Below are 23,087 nucleotides of genomic sequence, written 5' to 3'. Positions count from 1 at the left end.
GTGGTGGGACAGCCACCACGCTAGCAGGCTGTGGAAAGGAACTATTAAAGCAAGAGACAAAAATACCTTAACACCCAGTTACAGCAAAGTTTGAAAATCAGCTCAATTTCCAAACATAAAGCTTATGAAAAATCACCTTTCCGATCCCTATTTCTTGCACATCATATACATATACATATATATATTCTAGGTTTGGAATTATAAACTAAATTCACTGGTGAGTCTTCCTACAATTACCTGCTTGCAAGCGTCTGTACAGCTTAGTATGGTAGATATTGACTGACCCAGTGACATTTGGTAGACAGCTATCGAAGACATAGACTATTAAAATGAAATCTGTATTTCTAAAATCATCCTACCGTTGTTTGTTTAGTGTTCAACTTCCCCCTCTACCCCTAGCCAGAGCATCTCTTTCCAGAGTTTATTTTTACTTCCTGCTGCTTTGGTTTGCTTTAGATGGCTTATTTCAACATTCTCGGAGACAAAAAGGAATTATTCTTCGGAAATCATCGAAGGGTGAAGACTGGACCATTCTGTTAAAATAATCTGAATTCTTACTATCTGAGCTGCCAGAAGCTGAGGCTATAAATATGCATCCCCTTTTCATATTGGATCCAACTCTCGGTGTCTTCATTCCAAGTGCACTCAAGTCCCGTCTCCTCACTTCCTCAACGGCCTGAGTGCTACCCAGGAGAGGCACCACCGCCTCACACCACAGAACAATGCACACTTTCCTGCCTTCCGTGAAAATGTGCTTCTCACTGATTCACTAGGCTTCTTCATATACCAGCCTGGGTCTCCTTTTAAGTTCAAAACTGACTTCACAAGCCTTCTGCTTATATCCCCCAAGAGTTCCCCGAAATCACCCAGAATGGAGCATCAAAGGCCAGAACTGGCCCACAAGCCCCGTATAGGGTGGCTCCCATTACCATTACCCTGACTTCACATCCTATCAGTCTCATTCAGACTCAGATGCTCCCGCATCACTTCTCACCAATGAGATCTTGACTCTGTTTTCTCTGTTGGGAAATTCCTCCTCAATGGGTCGCCCAGCTGACTCCAAGTATCTCTACAGACCAGTGCTCAGATCTAAGCTGTGTGGAACCATTCTGGCCATCCATGCCTATCAGCTGCCAGCCCTCTCTCTACCTCCATCTCCCCTGGTCCTCCTCATCCACCCTTCTCTACTTCTGCCATACTGGATCTTCCACGTAAGATGGTCATCTGCATCTGTTTCCCTGTACAGGAAGTTTCATCCCACAAAGAACGTGAACCATTTGCCAATGGATCCCATATTCTGAGAAGAGGGTTCACAATTTAAGTAAATCGGCATAACAAACCAGGTTATCAGACCACGCCTTTAAAATTAACCTGGGGTTGGGGGGGGGGGATGTGATGAGTCCTATAGTGCTATTAATAGCTCTTAAAACCCTTAGTAACTCAGGACATTCAGAGACTTGGGAAGTTGGTTCCTTTTATGCTCTTTGAGAAATTAAAGAAATCCGAACAATGAGGTCTACAAATTATCTTTCAAAATGAAATGTACAGAACCACCATCTATTTTTAAACCTTTTTTAATAAGCCTAAGAGAACAACATTCTCTATCTTTTCTTTAAGAATCGGGTCATGTTGGGGCTGTTGAAATGGCTGGATGAACAATGCACTTGTCATTCAAACTCGAAGACCTGAATTCAGAAACTGAGCCCCCACATAAAATGCAGGGCAGGGCAGGCAGGCAAGGCATACCACAGCAGCCCTGGGGGGCCCTCTGGAGCTTCCTAGCTAGCCACCCTAGGGTACCAGAGAGTCCTAGGTTCCCATGAGGAATCCTGAGTAGGCTCCTGAAGAATGACACATGGGCTTGGCCTTAGCATACACGTGTGACGTGTGCATGCCCCACACACAGACATAGAGGGAAAAGTGGATGTCCTCCTGCTGTCATTCGCAAGAGGCTTCTGGAAACCTGTCTTCACTCACTCACTACCTTCCCTGTGGAGTTCAGCCCCCTTGTGATTCAGCCCACTAGAAGCCGAAACCCAAACTCTAGGGCACTGGAAATTAAGATTACCTCTACTCTCTAGAATTAAGAAAGGATGGACACTGAATTAGTTATTGCAAACCTTGAAAGTTTTTAAGACAATGATAACTTTCTAGAACAATATTATTTTATTCTGTTGGGTTCTGCTTCAAGAGATAAAGTCATTGCCCAACTGCAAAAAAAAAAAAAAAAAAAAAAAAAATTACCTTAGGTTTAGAGGTGTGTGTGTATCTGTATATCTGATTCATGGCTTGCCTATATCATATTGAGTGAAACTATGGCTTGATTCGTGCCAGGATTAAAGTCACCCAGATTTTTTTTTTCTTTTACTTCATCTGTTTAAATAGTAAGCCTAATGTTATTTTCACCAAATGTCTTACATGTCTGTTTTTGTTTTTGTTTTTCCGAAACAAGAAAACACAAAAACAAAATCTGCCCAGGCAATGTGTGAGCAGAAGGAACATACTCTATTACTAGGAGGGGAAAAAAAAAAAATCTAACTGTTCAACATTTGCTCTTTGTTGCTGTAGTAAACACCATGACCGATAACAACTTGGGGGTGGTTTGCTTGGCTGACAGGAAACGCTCCATCATCAGGGGAAGCCAAGGCAGGAACTCAAGGCAGGAACTGGAGCAGAGGCCACAAAGCAACACTGCTTAATGACTTGTTCTCAGTGGCTTGCTCAGCCTGCTTTATTATACCTCCTGGACTACCTGCCTAGGGATGGCACCACCCACAGTGGGCTGGACCCTCCCACATCAATCATTAATTCACAAAAGCCCCCACAGAATTGCCTACCAGCCATCTGAGACACTCTTCTCAGATAACAGTAGCTTATATTAAGTTGGCAAACACTACCAAGACGACATTTACCTGACCATTTTATCCTGTATTACTTTAGAAAATATCTGTTAAAAGTGATCAGCTTGCAACTTTTTGTTTGTTTATCGATAAAGGATTTCTCTATGCAGCCCTGGCTGACCTGGAACTGGCTTTGTAGACCAGGCTGGCCTCAAACTCACAGAGATCCTCCTGCCTCTGCCTCCCGAGTGCTGGGATTAAAGGCTGGCATTTCCACCACCAGCTGATTAACAACTTAAGAAACAACATTTAAGGGCTGGGTAGGCAGCTCAGTTGGTAATGTTCTTGTCCTGGGTTCATTCCCCAGCACTACATAAAAACCAAGTATGGTGGTACACGCCTATAATTGCAGTAATTATAATGGGGGGGTGAATTAAGATAAGAAGTGCAAAATCATCCTTGGCTATATTGCAAGTTAAAGGTGAGCTTGGGCCACATGAGACTCTGCCTTAAAAAACAAGTTAACAAGCAATATGTGATTAACGACATGGACAAATATAGAGAATCATCCAAGTTTGTTAACCCGACTATTAGCTCTTAGAAGAGTCCCTTCATTAAGTTCAAACGTGGGATGCGGAACTTTAGGTCTATGGATGGGCAAGTATTATGGAACAGTTCCAAAAAGATTTTCTCTGTCAGGAAATGAAGACAGTAAAATCAACCTCCTCATGGTCTTGGGAGAGGAACAAATTTTCAAAACCAGAAAGAAAGAAAAAAAAAAAATAAAGATACTAAGTTCAACTAAAAAGGGGAAAAGGATGGGTAAACCTGAGCTATTAAATTCACAAACAACCGTTTATAAAAAGAATCCATGAAAGAGTTAAAAAAAAAAAAATACATGAGAATGTCTTGATTACGGCCGACAAGTATGCATGACAAATAGATGTTATTTCAAATATAGAGAGGACCAAACGGGGAGACCTCATTAACCAACAAGAACAACCAAGAGGAATAGGAAGGGGAGGCAGAAAACACAAAGAAGAAATACAAATGGCTCTAACCATAGAAATTGGTTTGGCCTCACGTGATCAGTAAAGTGCAAATAAAATACTACTGTTTCTCAAGGTTGTTTGAAGATTAAATGATTACGTATTTAAAGCACCTGGGACATGATAAACATAAAAGCTGTAAATCTGGCTAGTGGTGTGGGTCTGATATAAGGCATGTGTTAGCATGAAGGAGGTCATGAGTTTCAACCACATACACAAAACAATAATAATAATGACCTGTTAATTAATTTTTTAAATACTATATACTCAATGACCCCAGTGTGCCCCTTGCTGGCGACCATATATCTAAACATGAAGCTATTCTCCAAAGTCTTGCCAACCATGAAGACCTGAACTTCCAAAGCTTAGTATGTAATTGGGACCCTCCTTTGAGAACACACCACACCAGCCCATACACAATGCAACTTAATGAGATGACTCCAGCTGCTGTCTCTATTTCTCTTTTCATGCTCTATTTTAATACCACTCTTAAATTCATTTTGCATTGCTGGATCACAGGCACCTCGGCAAGGCACCTGACATTCCTTCAGAAAATACATAGGGCATAACACAAACACACACTACAAAATCGCCTCTGCAGGCAGTAGGCTGCTACTCAAAAGGCCTTTGCATCTCCATCCCCTGACTGTTATCCAGCCCATCTGAGGGTTACAAACAAAGACATCAAGAATGTCATCCCTCTGGGTTGCCATGGAGAAGGCTCTACATCAGCACCCTGAGTCAGCACCCTGAGAATTTCACTTGCTCTTTGGAAGGTGCCTTAACTTGGTCAACTGTAAAACTTTATTGGCTGGGGTAGTTATGTATAGCTATGTATAGCTGGAAAGAATGACATTCGCACACTGAATTAGTGACCAGCAGACTACTCACATCTACGCGTACCACGGGAGAGGAAGTTGCCGAAGCATATGGAGGGGGCGGCGTCTCCGAGGCTATTTCAGGATCTTCCTGCTCACTCTCACTGTAACATTCTATAACAGGAAGAAATAAATGCTTCAGGTTTCAAGGCTCTGGTCGCTGATTCCATGATGTACAAGCAAGGTTTTCCTCCATCTGCCTATTGCGATTTCAATCTCACTCAAAAGGGGAGCATTCAAAAAAGAAAAAAAAAAAAAAATAGAAGGCAAGAAATTGGTGGCACAGCCTGGTGAAAAGCAACTCAAGAACAGGAGAAGCAAGTAAGCAAGTGTCCGCCTCCATGGCGGTTTCTGTTGCCAGAGACCATCCGGTATGCAAAATGGGGACTATTGTTTCTCAAGGGGAAAAAAAATAAACAATTCCTTTAAAAATGTGTGCGTCTTTATAACACCATCATCGGTGGAGATGGGAGCTGGCTGAATCTGACTGATGATGACTCAGCCAATGGTTGGTACCCCAAAAGAGCAAGAGGAGGACTAGGCTGAGCAAATGGGCCCAGTCACACACACACACAAAAAAAATGGAGATCCCCAAGGCAGAGCCTGGATGACAAAGCTTTAGAGGTACAGAGGCAACATCACAAAAGGTCTTAAACGCCAGGATAAGCCCTTCTCCACAGGCCTCTCTCCCCCAGTTGATGGCCAATGGATGCTTACCTTACAGAAAAGGGGACTAATGCGGTAGTTAGATGCCAGCTTCACAGCATTGGCCACTTTCCCATTTCTAAACTTCAGATTTCATAATCAAACATATAACCCTCTCCTTATGATGTCTGACTGCCCCGTGATCTGTGTTTCAGCACTGGTACATGTCAGGGACCCTGGTACCTGTAGCCTCTCTGTTCCCCACACTAAAGGCTAACAATATTATGAACATGTAGACTTGTGAGGCCCGAACATGGTGTGTCTCCAGCCTGATCTTCAGGTTCCAAGAAGACTTTCGAGGTAATTAATGTCAACGTACACCTGGTGGAAAGGTTAAACTCTCAGAGGAAACTGTGGGATGCAAGTGATCTGGCTGGATCATGACACATTCAGGTCTGTGAGTAAGAACTCTGTAAGGAGGGCACCAAAACATTTGCATTGGCAATTGTCTGAGTATCAGAGAAGCCTGCAGCTGCTCAAGTGTGGGTGAAGTGTGAAGTCACTTCGAGTTGGCAGGGAGGATCGGCTCCATGGTGAGCCTGTGTGAAGATGGCTGTCTGTACCTTCTAGATCCTTTCAAATGTCAAACTATGTTTCCCCAGGGTCAGCCTATACATAGAACCCGAATTGTCTCTCTTCATCCTGACTCATTCTATCCTAATGTTCTTGCTAACATTTCAGAAATGTAAAACAGAACAACATACCTTCATCCTTTGTGGTGGACTCCTGGTGGATTACTGCAAACCCAAGTTTGTTTAACCACCTAAGATTCAAATGGGAAGTAAATGTTTGACCAAATAGCCAGGCCCCTCAGCCACTCGCTCTTCTCCTTAGTCCCTGAAGCTGCTTCCTGCATCAGACTTTACAGAGAAATTCAGTCCTAATTCCACACTTAGCCTGAATATCTCCTAAAGCATCATGAGTTTGAGATGTGGAGACCTAAGATTTCTGGCTTCACAATACTTGGCTTCGGGGTGAGACTTTATCCAGTGGTTAAAGTAGAAAGTTAAATGAGATATTCTAACTATGAACAAATACGTCTTCTTTAGTAGTTATATATTTTAAACCTGCAGCCACCATCAAAGCACTGGTCATCAAATCCATCCACCTGACATTAAAGCTGTATCTCTATCAGTTTTTAAAGTTTATTGTCATCGTACACATGTATTATGTATTTGGAGGCCAGGAGACAACTTTGGGGAATCAGTTCTCTCTTTGTGCCTGTAAGTGTGTTCCAGGTGTTGAACCCACATCATCTGGCTTGTCTGGGAAGCTATTTTACCTATAGAGCTATTTAATAATGATTTCAGAAAAAAATATTCTTTGCTCAATAATTATAATTGATAATATCTGTTTTGAAAAAAAAAACATACCTTTATGGTAGAAAAATTGTTGTCAATAAGGCTTGTAACAGTAGGAAAAAATACCCTGAGTTAATAATTGTCCATTAACAAGAAATCAGATATATAACAATCTAGATTATGTGAATACTACATTATAATGAAACTAATAAACAAAAAATACAAGGGGATTTGTAATGACTCAGGGGGAAAAATACTGTTGAAAAGACATGCAAAGCCATAGTTTTGCCTGTCCTAATGTACTGCAAATTCACGTGTGTGCAATGAACTGATACACTCATACATGTACGTGGATTAGTGCACACAGTGTGAGGAAGGAGAAACATCACACTACACTGTCAAATGTGGATGACCCCGAGAAGTTGACTGGAAGGTGTGGAGAGCGACAGAAATCCCATGTGTTTTCTATTTTTTTGTGTCATTTAATTTTTACATGATGCTCAATATATTGCCTCACTAACATTTGAAAGTATATAGCAGGAAACTGGAGAGATGTTTCAGTGGGGTGAAGAGCTTGCCATCCAACCATGAGGACCTGGTTTTGGATTCCCAGTCCCCGCATAATAAGGGGGACAGTGGCACTTGCCTGTAAATGCAGCACTGGGACAGTGGGCAGGACGGGCAGATCTACAAGTCTCTCTGGCTAACTAGTTCAGCCAAAGTGATGACCTCCATGTTTGCTGAGGAATAATGTCTCAAACAATGAGAGCCAACAGAGGAAGGCACCCATGGTTGACCTCTGGCCTCCACACGTAACATACATGAACATCTGCATGCATGCGTGCACGTGAACGAACAGGTTATGTTACACAAATTCACAAAGATGTTACACACATTTTCTAAATCGGATAAAACACAATATATTTCATGGTTCGCTTTAAAAAGACTACCAGTTTTCAGTTTATACCTGATTTTATAATTATGAATAGCTGGTCCTTCCCTCCCCATAAACTAAAATATCAAAACATAAAAAGACAACGAAGAGTTTGAATTGAGAGTAACTGAAACAAGCAAAGATGTTTCTAAACTCTATTCCCAAGTGTGAATATACACCAAAATGGAAAGTCCACCCCTCCCCCAAAAGCCAAGTGCTTTCCTTGACACTGGGAATTACTAGCTGTAATAACCTAACAATGGTTTAGACTTCTATTTAGAGCTCCTCCTTCGTTGAGAACCTTCTGTAAATCTGCAGCATAGAGTCCCCATTTCTGGATAAATGCATGTATACACGAAAAGTTTAACACTGACATGAAAGATGGCGGCTGTTCCCTGGGAGTCTATTGTATACTAACTTGTTGGAAATGTGTGTGTTGAATGAGTACAAGTGTAAGAAGATGGATTCCCAAATAAGAGCATTCTTCTCAAGAACACCACCTGAGACAGGCAACAAATCCACATCTTTGCTTAGAACTAACTCTTCCATTACTCATAACTTACTCCTACATCTGGAAATTGAGGGTCATTGCAAAGTAAGATAGACTTAAACTGACTTTTCTTTACCCTTGAGATAAATGCCCTCCCCCAAAATGTACTTAGCCAAAGAGTTAAATGACTGAAAACTGAAACGACTACCTCTCCCTCCCTGTCTACCCCTCCCATAAGTCATTCCTAGATTCATTATTGGCTAGTCTCAACAGGCTCCATCAAGAGAAAGAGTTTCAGGTGCCACTGATAAAGAAACCTCTAGGTATCATCTGCATAATCTTGTAGAAGAAAAGACAAGCTTGGTAGTCCAGAGAGGTTCTCCCTTGTTGACTCTTGGAAGAATTGTCTTAAGAAGAAAAAAACTCAGGAATGGTTGTGGTGATTAGTTTCATGAGGCTGGCACAGCTTAGAATCACCAGAGCACAGCATCTCAGTGAAGGCTTTGCCTACATCAGGTTGGCCCATATGCATGTCTCTGGGCCACTGTCTTGATTGTTGCTGATGTAGGAAGACCGAAACCACTGTAGGAAGCACCATTACCTTGGCTGGGGTCCTGAACTGTATAGGAATGAGGAAAGTAAGGTAAAAATAAGAGAGCAAGCAAGCAAAGATCCAGGCCCTTGCTGTCTCTGCTCTTGACTATGGATAGGACGCTTGAAGTTCCTGCTTTGATTGCCCAGCAACAATAGACTGGAACCTAGAATTGCAAGTATAATAAACCATTTCTTCCTTAAGTTGCATTTTGTCAGGATATTTTATGACGGAGCAGAAATGAAACTAAGGCAACGATATTACAGATAGAAGAAATCATCATGTGTCTAGGAAAAGGCAAATGGACCATGTAGCCATGAGTCTCAAAAAGAGCAAGATTAAAATCATCCTTTAAAACATAAAGACAACTGGAAAGATTCAGAATCAGAGCCCAGGCCACCTGAAATTCAGATTTCAATGTATAGCTTGTTTATGAGTTGGAAAAGGATACACTAACAGAATTTCAAGTTAGTCAATGCTCTTCATAGCACAGACTGGCAATGCGATTTAACCTTGACTGTGGTGACAGTTTAATTACTAGCCAACAATGGAAGAGATATCTATAGCTGGAACTCATACAAGACCTTCTGTTAAGTAGGAACTGCAAATGGAAAGAAAGTCTATAAAGAGTGAAGATGGAAACAAAGGCTGAGCTGGTGGCAGCCAGGAACAGGAAGCTAAATAGCCTTGAACTGTGGCTTAGAGTGTCTGGAGTGCAATGGATTCCAACAATCGCATAAGAGTCTAACCTCCTCTTGACTGAAAATGGATTGTTCTGCGTAGGAGACACACACTAAGTAACAATGCACTCAGAAGAACTATTTATCTGGGATGCTGTCTTTCAATCAGCCCTTGTTGAGAAGATGAAAGCTATTTTTGAAAGGATCAGCCCCAAGATGGGTGGGGAAGGTGGTAACAGGGATAAAGCTGAAGATATGTGATGCCGAGGATGCTCTTGGAGAAGCTATCCGGGTGGGAAGGTGGGCAGCCCTGTCTCCCTGACGCTACAGGCCAGAGACAGCCCTGTGAACCCCAGCAGTGACTCAGCTGCAGACTGACAGTCACCCTCTCTGGGTTCTAACTACTTCTTGGTGAGAGCACTACCCTCTTCTGAATACTTGCACAGCATGGGACAGCAAATCAGCTGGATTGAGTCACCAGTGCCATCAGAGATGAGTGATGGCATTTGAAGGGTATACTCCCTTTCTTGATCTGTCTGTTCTTTTTATCCCCCTCAGTTGCTTGAGAAAGGCAAGGGAGGGGCAAAAGGTATGATCATAAAGAGTGTGGAACAGACACTCTTTTGTCTGTCAAAGACATGTTTGAAAGACGGTTCCTTTTCTGACTACTAACCCATGGCTCCTCCAACTTCCTGTGAGCAATTTGTCCTCATCTAGAGAGATGAGGGTAAGCTAAGTGGGTATAACAAATGAGAAGGCTCCTGGCTAGACAATGCAGCAGAAGAGATGACCTGAAGGAGGTTGGAGGTGTACGATGAGAGATAGCATGTATTTTATTTAGTTTTCTGGAACAAGAAGGCGAAGATGGATCATGTATGGAAGATAAGCAATGAAACTAACATGTACAATAGATAGCAATGCTTCAGTATAAACTATGAGTGGAGGAATTGTGGGAGGGTTTGACTGTTACTGCCCAACATCATTGGCAACGGGTTATATGATAGATGTTCCATAGATATTAAAGTATTATATGATTGTCTTGAAGACATCAATAACAGTCTTTATAAGTTAATAGGATGTCCTCTGATGCCTCAAGGCAACACCTCATAGACAGCTTCATTCAAATTACAGCTGACACAATGCATCTTCATCTAAATCGGGAGTAAGTGAGTGCATCGACTTGACAAGAGCAAGCCAGAAGTAGAGCTAGGATCTTTTTTTAAAGCCAGGTACACAGGAAGTAAATGTTTGGGTGACACTTGGAGAAACAGGTGGTAAGTCCATGAGCCTTTGTGATACATGATAGAAGCTACAGAGACTGCCTTAAGATGTGGAGAGCTGGGAGACTGGTTCCCTGACTCTTTGGGTCCTTCTCCTTGTGATGCAAATGCTCCACATCACACCACCTTCTGTCTCCTCTCATTGCCTCCATAAGAAGAATCTCACAACTACTCCCTAAGACAGCCATTTAGATAAGTGTATGTCCCCAGATGACTACACATGCTAGAGAAGAAAGCAGGATGGTTTTGTAGTTGCTAAGGGAATTAACAGAACAAACTTAAATAGCAAAAAATAAATAGGACAATAACTGACATGGTTGTTGGCTTTAAAATTCTGATGCCTGTCCAAGGTAAGTTGATTGTTTTAGAGACTGGATGTGACAGTCTCCTCTACTTACACGTTCATTTCCTGCAAATTCTCTGCTGCAAAGTAGAAGGCTTTGATCTGTGGGTGGTTGATCTTGAATGCACTAGAAAGGAGAAAAGCACATGTGTGAGTGTTTTTAAAGTAATTGTATTAAATACCTATTATCTGGCCCCTCTTTCACTTAGTGAAGTGAGAGTCAATTTATCATGTCAGAATTGCATCTTAGCCTCTCAGTGTCCATTTAAATGTGTGTGTGTGTGTTTATCTTTTTTTACTTGCTAACTATTTGAAGGTGTAGAGACAATACATTCAAGTTGAGAGTCCCTGAACTGCTACTGAATGGTATTTAAATCAATTCATTCAAGCAAGATATTATTTAAATTCAACCAAATATACAGTAGAAGTTTAGCCATATGAAAATAATCAGGAATGCAATTCCCACACCACATAATTCTTCAGAAGTCATAGAGATAAGGGACTCTGTATTGGTAAAGGAGAAGAACAAATTACATATTAGTTAAAGGAAATTTATAGCCCATCGGTGATAGCAAGCAAAATGTTTTTAACTCACCAATCACACCAGAAGTTTTGAAGAACAGGACAGAGTTGTTTTGTTTAATAACTAATCAAAACCCACAATCATCAACACACAGAATACAGAACAAGACGCAGCTGTTACACCAGTATAGCAAAGAATAAAAGCTATTACTGGTTCCCAAGGGAACAATGCAGTGCCTGTCAGAGAAGAAATATTCCTTTCTGGTAGTAAAGGAGAAGACATTGAAGAAAGAAAGAGAGAAAGACAGAAGACGTAATAGTAAGTCACAGGAGGATGCTGTCTTGAAATGGTCATGTGACCAGAGTGGATACCCAGCTCTCTAGGGAGCTCTTGGCTGTTTCCAGACCCTCCAGGCTCTCTTCTTCTTAGCAGAACAGGAACCTCGAGCTTGAGCCTACTTCATCCCCACCAATGCTCATACTTATACTACAACAGGATACAATCCCAACCCAGTGCATCAGAGCACCGAATGCCAAGGCTGGTACTAATAACTGGTACCAAAAACTAAGATGACCCAGTCTTGCTGTAGTAGGGTCTACAACTCTGGTGAAGGCCAAAACCTTCACATTGATACCCTTGCCTTTGTGTGTGTTGGGTACAGGTGGTAAAGCAGTTAAAACTCATGCACTGCCTGAGTGGACATGCCAGAAAATGAGAAGTTAACATTTCTATGTACATTTTCTATAAATTTTACAGTGCCAACCCACAATGCTCAAAATTATCAGACATTTGAACTGTACCTTCATCCACTTCCAAATCAACACATTACTAGGTGAACATTGAAAATGGCTATGATCCTGGCCAAGGGCTTTCATGGGGAGAAAAAGGAAAAGACTCACTGTTTTTTCTTGCATTCAGAGGCTCTTTCCACTGTGAAATCTGGCAGGTTGACAAATCCATCAGCTTTCTCTGCCTGAAACAAACACATAGCACACACAGTAATAAATGCTCAGATGATGGATTTCCTCATACTGACAGCATGAACTAGAGAGAGTGAAAGTGAAATGAAGTAGAATGTTCGTGAAGCAGCATTAACTAGCCATGGACTTGGGTACAGTTTATGGGAGAAACTAGTAAAAACATAAATGAGAACTTTTCATAAGCAGTAACGTGAGAGCCAAGCCATGGAAGTGCACACCTTTAATCCCAGAACTCAGGAGGCAGAGGCAGGCAGATCTCTGTGAGTTCAAGGCCAGCGTGGTCCACAGAGCTAGTTCCAGGACAACTAGGGCTACACAGAAAAACCTTGTCTCAATAAATAAAAGATAACAAAAAAGAACTGACAAGATACAGCTTAGGGCTGATTAATATACAGCAGGTTCTGTGCCTGCCCCCACTCCCCTTCTGTCCTTATGAAACCCACAAAGCTAACCAATCTATGTCCTGTTTCCTGCTGAACCCAGAGGCATGCTCAGCATCACTTCCCCGCCACAGCGTGGTGAGCCACAAGTACAGGAGGTAAAACCTCATCAGCAAGAAGCCATGAAATGGTGGACAGAGCCCAGGACTTGAAGTTGGCAAACACACAGATATGCATTGCTGGCTGTTGGGACTTTAGGGAACCCAAATAAACACAGCACTTAACAGACATTCAACAGGAATTACTTCTGCCCCAAATGTGTAGGCAGTGGTGTTTGGGGGGTTCAGTAGATTGACATCTTGTAAAATCCTAGTGCCATGACTCTTGTAGGAGAAAGTCCCCAAGAAAGAATGACACAGTGGATGGCATAAGATGCACGTTGCTTTAAATCAACAAAACTTCACAGAAAATGTCTCAAGACCCCACCTCTCTACAAACTAGTTGATCTATAATGAATGAATAAAAGTCAAAATGATCCACAAGGAAGTTGAGTCATTTGCCATGATGGAGATCATCTTCTTTCAGGCACAATAATATCCCTGAGTATCGAAACACAATTAAAAAAGTAAATTGTAAATTAAATGGCAGATATTAGGAGTTGAACAAAATTTGATTTTGAAATTACATTATTAATTTTGAAATCAGCTAGCTGTAAGATTTATTCCAGGGTGATCTTAGTTGACATCATTATTTTGTCTCTTTTTCATATCTTTACTTCAGAAAAATTAAACTAGTCAACTTCATTCCTAGCCTCTATCTACTAGATGTCTCAGTTTATCTGAGTATGTACCTACATGTGCTCTCTTACAAGAGCTAAACTTCAATTCTCTTGAGAATTTCTCTCTTGAAAATATATACACACACAAGTACATTCTGAGTACATATATAGTTAATGAGATATTTAGTTACCACCTGGTGGTGGCTTCACAAATCTCTTAAAAAAAAAACCACCACATAAAGTGTTCAAGGGATGAGTTGAAACATGAGTTGATATTTTATAAATCAACTTCCTGTGGTATTTTTTTCAATTGCAATTATATGAATAAATGGAATTTTGGAAAACCTAGGTCCCATCAATTCCATGGCTAGAAACATACAAAAAGCAACCAAATACAATTGCTCAAGTATATATGCATAGTCACAGAAACATTCTCCACAACAGGCAACAGACCAAAACACAAAATGACCATCAATAAACTGTAATAAATCCATATACAGAAAGATTATGTATAGCCACAAACCCTAGGAAAGACTGGCATATGCTGTATAGATAAAACTTGAAAATATCCTGTTAAATGTAATATTTTTGTCAAAAATTATTTGATTCCATGTATATGAAGTATTTAGAATAAGAAGTACATAAAGAAAAAACACAGAGATATATTACAGGCCCTGAGGAATGAACAATTGGGCACAACTGCTTGAAGAGGATCAAGTTTTGTCTTGTAAATGTTTTGAAACTAGATAGAGAAACTCAGAGAAAGAGACAGAAAGCACTCTTGGGGACCATCACAGAAAATGAGCAGAAAGACTGTAAGAGGTTAAGGAGGACTATAGCAAAAGTATCTTCAAGACATGACAAGGCCATTTCACTTATGAACTCAGGGCTGTGGTTGCCTATAGAAGACTTGTACAAGATCAAGCCAGTCAGCATTCTAACATGGAGATGAGATGGCCTTATGAGCTCCACACGCCAAACCAGGAAATTGTTATCATTAATGGCTTCTCAGGGATGGGGAGTCAGTCTTCTCCTAGAGTGTGTTGGGGTGGGGAGATAAAGGATGTATATTAGAGGAGATAGAGAGGGAGTAGGGGTAAATATGGTCAAAATATATCATACGACATTCTCAAAGAATTAATAGGATCGTTTAAAAAATGAAGTAAAAGCTAAACAAGTCATGGATAGAGAGATGACTTAGCAGATAAGAACATCTGCTGTGCAAACATGGCAACATAATTTCAGATCTCAAACACCCACATAAAATGCTGGGCATAGTATAATGCATGCCTATAACACTAGTGCTCTGGGAGACAAAGATGGGAGGGTGTCTGGGATATCTGGCAGTCAGCCTAGCTCTAGGTTCTGCGAGAGATCCTGGCTCAAGAGAATGAGGGGGAGAGTGATGGATTCGAATGACTGAGATGCTCCTTTTGATCTCCATGCACACATATGAGACTGTACACTCCACAGTGCACACATATGAGACCACACATGCCACAAGTGCATGATGAACCAATGAATGAATATACTAAATAAGTCGCTGGGAACTAAGGTTTTTCTCATGAAAACTGGTTTGCCCACTGAGAGAATAGGTTGTTGTAAGAAGGTGCCTCATGTTCTGGGAACCCTTTGCACACAACCACTATGCCTCCTTCTTCTCCATCATACATGCTATATGTGGTCCTTGCTGGAAGCCAAGAGGTTCCAGCCCCGGCCTTCAGTATCAGCCCCAGCATCCCCCTTATTTATGAGCCACCCAGCCTTCAGTATTTTGTTATAGAAAATGAACCAAAACAATCCTTCCCAGAAATTCATGCACGTAAATACAAAGTTGAGTTATGGTTACATCTTCCACAGATTGTTCGTTCATCTAGTCCTACTATGTCATGTCCTGTCTATCGTCGTTAGCTTTCTGTTAAATTAATGCAAAAGCCTCCAAAGCCAGTCCCGCTCACTCTTTCTAATTCTCTCCTTTAATCCAGTATAGAATCCAAGTAACAGCCACAGCAAATCTCTACAACGTGAACATGCTTCATGTCACTCCTCTAATTAAAACCCTGTGTGGTTCCCACTTGCTCTTTGGATGAAGCCTAAGTACCTCAGCAGAAAGCTGAGCCCTAATTAATTCCACAATTTCACTTTCTCCAATGCCCCTGCCCTCTACTCAACCAAAAACAAACTGAAAGATTAAAACAAAGAAAAGTATGTCCTTATAGAACAAAATTAGACACCCAATTCATGTCATGACATGCGCCTCTAGGCAAGCTTATTTCATGTGGAAATCACATTTTAAAAAAGCAATCAAAAATGAAACATACAGGGGGTGAGAAGCTGGTAAAGTGCTTACCACTTGAACATACAGATTTAGGTTCAATCCCAAGAACACATGGAAAGAGCTGAGCACGGTGTCTCACAACTATCATCCAAGCACTGGGGAAGCAGAGACAGGAGGGTCCCTGGGCCTTGTAGACCAGCCTGTCTAATCCAGTTAGGGAACTCCTGTGTGAAAAGGTATGGAGGAAGGTGCCCTACATAGACCTGTAGGCTCCATATACACACACACACACCACCACCACCACCACCACCACTAACACCAACACCCATAACCAAAACACACAAACATTGCTTTTACTAATGTTTGTATTCATTTAGAGGTAAATTAATGGATTTGGCAAGCTGGCTCATTGCAGGTAAAGGCGCTTTCCACCAAGGCTGACAAAGGGAACTCTATCCCCAGGACCAAAGATGTAGTGTAAGGAAAGAACAGACTCCTCTGACCTCCACAAGCACACCGAGACATGCCACCAATAAACAATGCAGTTTCGTTTTAACTAATGAAAGATAAATTACGTATCTTTGCTTCACTTTCTGCATAACTGTAAAGGGTGAGGCTCTTCCAAATAGAGATCCAAAGAAACTTGAGTGGAGCCGCTGCACAGGAACCCTCCCTCTCACACACAGCAGCTCCTTGTCACTATTCTGAAGACATCTGAGCTGTGTTCAAAGTCACAGCAGCTGTGTCAAAAATGCCCCTTGCTTACTTAACCTGCAAAAAAGAAAAGCCTCAGAAGTGGCAATCACAATGGGTAACTTCTCATGGAATGTCAGGTTTCTTCTCCTCCTTTCAGATCTGTTCCTGCCTGATCCATTAAGAAAAAGAAAAGACAAGAAAACTGACTTGAGTGGTATCCTTCCCTTTAACGATTCCTAACGTTCTAAAAACTCACCTGACAGTCATGTAATGGGACCTGCTAATTTCCCCAGAATCCAGAACCCTAATGGGGACTTTAAAAGCATTGTCCTTCAACGGCTGTACACACTCCCCAGTCTTCAGTGAAGCTGAAGTCCTCCTGCCTCCTTCCCCTGGTGCCTCCGACTCCCTGAGCACCCCCACAATCCAGCAGAACCATTAGGCAGAGCCAAACTCTTACTCTGTCAAAACTGGTGGAGTTCAAACATCCAGGACAGGAATAAAGTGACTGGTCCAACCTCCAGTGCCAGCCATCCATTGTTCATCTCTCCCTAAGACTCTACTCTCTCTTCTCTCTCACTAAAAGCTTCCATAATTCATCTACTCAACAATTATCTTGCTGTGATACAAGTGTGAGGAGACAGTAGCAAGCAAAGCAGAGACCTCATCTCTTCAGAGAAAACAGACAATAAGTTCAACATGAACCATAGAGATTACATCTTGTGTTTTTGGTTTTTCAAGACAGGGTTTCTCTGTGTAGCTTTGTAGAACAGGCTGGCCTTGAACTCACAGAGATCCACCTGCCTCTGCTGGGATTAAAGGTGCGCAGCAACACCACCACCGCCCGGCTAAGAGATTACATCTTGCAGTTGTGTAATCATGTGAGGCTGATTGGATGAGCATCACAATGGAGATGTGGATGTGAGCAGGTCAGATTGCCTGCTGCTCCCTGATGTTACTAAACCCTACCACCTGACCTTCTTAGGTGACTTTCCAAGAGTCATAATGGGTGGGACCTGTGCCCACAAGTCTGGGACAGGTTCCCTCCTATTTGTCTTCAGAGCTAGAAATGGGCTTTCTTCACAGTCCTTTCAGGGTGATGTGACCACGTTGTTTGCCTGATTCGCCTACAGACCAGAGTATCTTGAAGGGAGCAACTGTTTCATCTATATATTATTTATAAGGCAATTGTCCATTATGTGTGGAAAAACCTATACAAATGCTATGAATGACTGAGTGATGGAACATGATCCACACACACCCCCCCCCAACCTTTGGTAATAAAGAAAATATTAAAATGAGACGTGGAAACTGCTTTGGAAAACACTTCAGCATTTTCTAAAAATCTCAAGCATATAATAACTGCACAGCCCAGTAATTCCACACCTGGGTACCTATCCTCCCCTCCCCCAAGAAAAAAGAAAACTCACAACCATGAAAAAAGTTCCACGCAAATATTTATAGACACATTAGTCATAGTATCCCCAAACAGGAAACAACCTGAATGTCCATCAGTGGATAACTAAGCGGCATAGCGTGCTCATGCTAGAGTGATAGAGAACACTACCAACACTAGAAAGGAATAGCCACACATGCTATATAAGCCTCAAGAACATCACTGATTGACAGTACAGAAGACAGTATGTTACTCTGTGTCTCCATTTTTACGAAGTTTGTGAAAGTAGAAAGTGAAGCAAAGGCTTGGGGTGGGTGGATCTAGGATTTAACGGCAAAGGGACACAAGGAGTTACTGTGGTCCTAAACAATAGATCTAAAATCAGTTTGTTATCTTGGTTAAATCCATGAGAGGATGTGAATGGATGAGTTGGTATTATGATAAAGTAAACAGATTTCAAATAAGCTGGAAACACGAGATGCAGCACAAGTTTGGGGTCTAAATACTGTGAATAAAATTCCTCTTGCATGGTTATCGTGAAACTCAGAAGGTGCAATCCAAGTTTACGTGGCTATTGTGACTTAGAAGATGCAACGCAAGTTTATGTGGTTACCATAAAACTCAGAAGGTATCAGCCAAGGTCTGAGGGTCCACTGGGCCTGAATGTGACTGGCTCAAACTTTCACACAACACCGAGACCATGCTCTTCGGGTTAAAGGTTCACTATGCAGTCAAAGGACCTGACACATAAATATTTTACATAAAGCTTGCCATACTTTAAAATTTAACTGAAACGGGTCATCAAATCCTGGTATTTAAATTGAAGGCCACAGAAGCTTTCGTGAGGGAAGGGTCAGTGAAAATACTTTACACTTTTATAATGGAGGACATATAATAATAATAAAAAATATGATCAACATGGAGAAAGAATGTTAGTATGAACTATAGCTTCTGTGGCTATCTAATGACATGTCATGGTAGGTTTGCCAACCGTAACAAATGTGGCTCTCCACTGAGGATGTAGATGCAGAGGGCTGGGCAGGAATGTCTGTGCCTGCGTAGGCTCCAGAGTAATTGGGAAACAGTACCAACCACACCTGGGAAACAACAAGCAAAGAAAGTGTGTTTGGCTTGGCCTACTCTCTTTCTACCTCCCACTCATTCCTCTTTCCCCCCCCCCTTCCTCCTTGTTCTTATATATATAAGAATCAGGTCTCACAGCGCGTAGGGATGAAATACCTCAGGAATGTGCTTAAGAGAAACAGCTAAGAGCTAGCGTTGGCTGAGCACTAAGCATATGAAAGTACCTTCCTCTGCCTTTTAGATAAAAATTAATCCTATTTTCAGTATCGGAACTCATGAGGCAGGTGACTTTTCAGCCCACAAGGGATGCTGTTGTCCCATGAAGAAATTGTACAATATTCATAAATTTCCAGAACACAGAACAGGGCCCACAAATGAGCCATTCTAATGTGGAGATGGACGACCTTGCTGTGCCCACCAAAGAGGGCTAAAGGAAAGGATAGAAGACTCCAGTTAACATCTGACTTAGGAGAAAGAACCCTGACTGGAACAGGACATCTGTCGCCAAGCCACTCACTGGCTGATTTTAGGCAAGGCATATGAGCTCCCTGAAACAAATATTCCCTGGTGAAACAGAAGGCATAACCAGTGTCTTCAAGCTAAGTAGAATCAACGTGCATGTATATAATACCATAAGATGCTTCAGGCCATAGAACGTTAAGAAAGTATTGTCATTCATCCATAAGAAAAAAGAGAGATAACTCAGAAGGAGAAATTTGACATCAAACAGGCTTCTTGACTCCATCTCCTTCCCTGATACCTGGAACAGCTGTGTCTGTCCAGGTTTTACCTTGTCATTTTTGCATCATACCGATGGCTGTGAGGATAAAAATTAAATTACTGGGAACATAATTATGGTTGCCAGCTTGCTAATCTGTTTGCACATTATTTGGGGTGTATTTTATTGAAAATAGTATTGCATTTGGGTTTATGTGATATTATCCTATAAATATAATTATATTTGATCCCTAGAGGACTTCATTTTACAGGTGCCTAGAAATACGTATTCTATATGGAAGACGATTGGTAGATGCCTTTGGATAATAAACAAAAGCCACAAGTTCTTACTGAATCCAGAGATTCTCAATGTGTTATTATTCTAAATGTGGACCACAATGGTGCTGGGATGCTGAGGCCCCAGCAAGAGAGAGAATCAGGGATCTAGGGTAGGCAGAGAATGTGCAATTGATGCTGATGGTGAACCTAGCCAGGGAATGCTAGCCAGACTTCCAACCATCCACATTGCATCTCTTTGCTGGAAAGGTCTTCTGGGCCATGACTTCACTCTTCTGACTTGCAGAGATTCACAAATCAAACCCTTGAATGGGATCCTTGCTCATGACTGAGAGAACTTGGTGTATAAATAACCCAGCCATTGACCCTTGGCATGCAAACTCTGGATTGTGTGTTTTTCAAAAATATTGAATTCCCCAGATAGACTAAGCTTGGGTTACCGGCAGCCATCCTTGGCTATTCTCTGACATCTCTCATTTGTCATTACCTTTCCAAGCTAGCTGTTACTCTAGGTTTGTGCTAAAGGCACAGATTGAACAGATCACCAATGATAAATACGCACAAAAGTGTCTACACCAAGTAAACACAAAATGTCCATGCCATTGTTCTCAAAACAATACAGTAGCAATAATTTGCTTAATGTTCACATTGTATTGGGTATTATAAGTAATGTAGAGATGGTTTAAGAAATAAAGAAGGGTGCGTACAGATTACACTCAAATGCTACACTGTTTTGAACCTGAGCATTCAAGGTTCTTGGTATTTATGAGGAGTCCTGGGCCTGATCCACCACACAAACCAGAAACCAACCATCTTTCCTGCAGTTCTCAAATAAACAAGTATAGCCAAATCCTCCTCTTGGGATTAGCCAAATTCTCCTCTGAGAAACCTAAGCCAATCTGCCTTCACTTCCTACCTTGGGGTGGGAGATTCCTATTCAAAGTGACCAATTGTGACAACACAATTATCCTTACAATCCCTCCTCATTATCACCTCCTAAGAAACACCCAAGGATTCAGCCACCTCACTACCATAGTAGGTCCTCCTGGAGAGGGGACAATGAGGTAGCTGGTGTCATCTCACATGTCTGCCCCAGCTTTCTTGGCCACTCTACTTAGACTCACAAATCCTCCTCCCCATGGAATCATGTAATAAGTGAAAATATGTTGTTCTTACAAAGGGACTCATTCCAGAGACATTGTTTCCAAAAACAGTTAAGACAGAACCTTCATCATTTAAAACATCAGTGAGTGTTCTCCGCCAGGAAAAATCTCAAAACATGTATGTCCTTGATGAGCTACCCCCCTGGCCAGCCTCACCTGCTTCCCTAGAAAAGGCTTTTCCTTTGCATCCATGCAAGACAGCTCCTTCACCAGCATAGACCAACGAAAGTTAAGAAGTAAAGATGAAAGGGAAGTTTTTGAAAAATTTGATTGACTTTCATTATTATAGAATAAACAATACATCTTGATAGCTAATAAATTGGACATGCCGCCCAGAGTTACAGCAAGAATAGTGAGATAGTTGCTCACAGGAAAGCCACCCAGATAATATTGTAGCTTGGGCAAGAGAGATATTTGGAAGATCACACTCCTAGCTGAGAAGTTACTGATAACTGATGCCTACTAGGGGAGGGGAATATGCTTTCTTTAAGAGTGTGGCCTCTGATGGGTGAGCTATAGACCCATGAGTCTGTGGCTAACACAAATTAGACTTGGATGATACAGATATATTAATATATATGTATATGTATACATATGTATACATATATATTTAAGACAGAGCAAAGGGCGCATGGGGGTTGAAAGAATTTAAGAAGAGGAGTGAGAACAAATATAACCAATATATATTGCTTGCAAAATGTGGTTCTGAAATAATTAGCCAAAAGTTTACATAAAAATAAAATTTAAATGAATTCATGTTCACGTTGAAAAGACTAGCAGAAGAAAAAAAGGGAACATTATATAAGATTTAAATGATGTGTGTGTCGATACTAGAGATTTAGGAGCAATACAAATAAGTAATAACAATAAATGTTAATCCTTGAGATACCACAGTTATGAGATAGCACATAATCTGCCATCATACAATGTATATTACATCTTCAAGCTTTCCAATCTCCCTAGGCTGTTTCCCTGAATTCCATGAATATCATTAAGATACTATTGAAGGCCAAGCGACAGAAACAACAGCTCTGCTTTAAAACAAGCAAACAAAAAAACAGCCTAAACATTTTTTTTTAAGACAATACACAAATGGCCAATAAATGCAAGGGAAAGATGCTCATAGTCACTGTGCATTAAAGAAATGGAACCCTAACCACAATGAGATGTTTATCACCTCGAACTCATTAAGATAGTGAGTACCAAAAATAAACCAGTAATCTAATCCTGAGAGAGTCCTAGAAAAGCTGCAAGCCCTGTGCATTATCGGGAGGAAGGGAAGAGAGCAGTCACTACAGAAAACCATTTCTGCAAAAACTAAAAATATGATTATCCTGGAATCCTGGAATTTCCCTTCTGCATATGTACCCAGAAGAATTCAAAGCAGACCCTCAAAGATGTATTTGCAGGTCCTTAGAGCAGGGACACTTGACAACAGATAAAAGGTAAGAACAACATGAATGTCAATGGACACAGATGGATGACCAAATGCAAAGTGTGGGTACATTAGGATGTCCTCAAGAGGAAAGGGAACAGAAACTTGAAGATGTTGTACCAGCCACAAATGAATAAATGCAATGTGACCGTAATTACTCTGTAGGCACACAGCAGTCAAATTCGCACTCACAGAAAATCTTTGGTAATTGCAAGGGACCAGCAGAGTTTCAGTTTGGCAAGATGAAAAGGGATCAGGAGATGAGGCCG

At 41.3% G+C, this 23,087-nt stretch overlaps 1 protein-coding gene across 1 annotated transcript in view; it reads right to left on the bottom strand.

Annotated features, from left to right (window-relative positions):
- Positions 1–23,087, bottom strand: part of Ipcef1 (interaction protein for cytohesin exchange factors 1) — a 66,138-nt gene that overhangs the window by 21,553 nt on the left and 21,498 nt on the right. Inside the window, exons 4-7 of the mRNA XM_051205984.1 lie at positions 12,515–12,588; positions 11,148–11,219; positions 6,177–6,235; positions 4,781–4,881 (exon numbers count right to left, since the gene is read on the bottom strand). Of these exons, the coding sequence (XP_051061941.1) occupies positions 4,781–4,881; positions 6,177–6,235; positions 11,148–11,219; positions 12,515–12,588 (306 nt within the window). The remainder of the gene's footprint in view (positions 1–4,780; positions 4,882–6,176; positions 6,236–11,147; positions 11,220–12,514; positions 12,589–23,087) is intronic.

Source organism: Phodopus roborovskii, unplaced genomic scaffold (assembly GCF_943737965.1).
Source record: "Phodopus roborovskii unplaced genomic scaffold, PHOROB, whole genome shotgun sequence".
Lineage (NCBI taxonomy): Eukaryota > Metazoa > Chordata > Mammalia > Rodentia > Cricetidae > Phodopus > Phodopus roborovskii.
The sequence above is the reverse complement of the archived record's forward strand: the minus strand, read 5'-3'. Positions and strand labels throughout refer to the sequence as shown.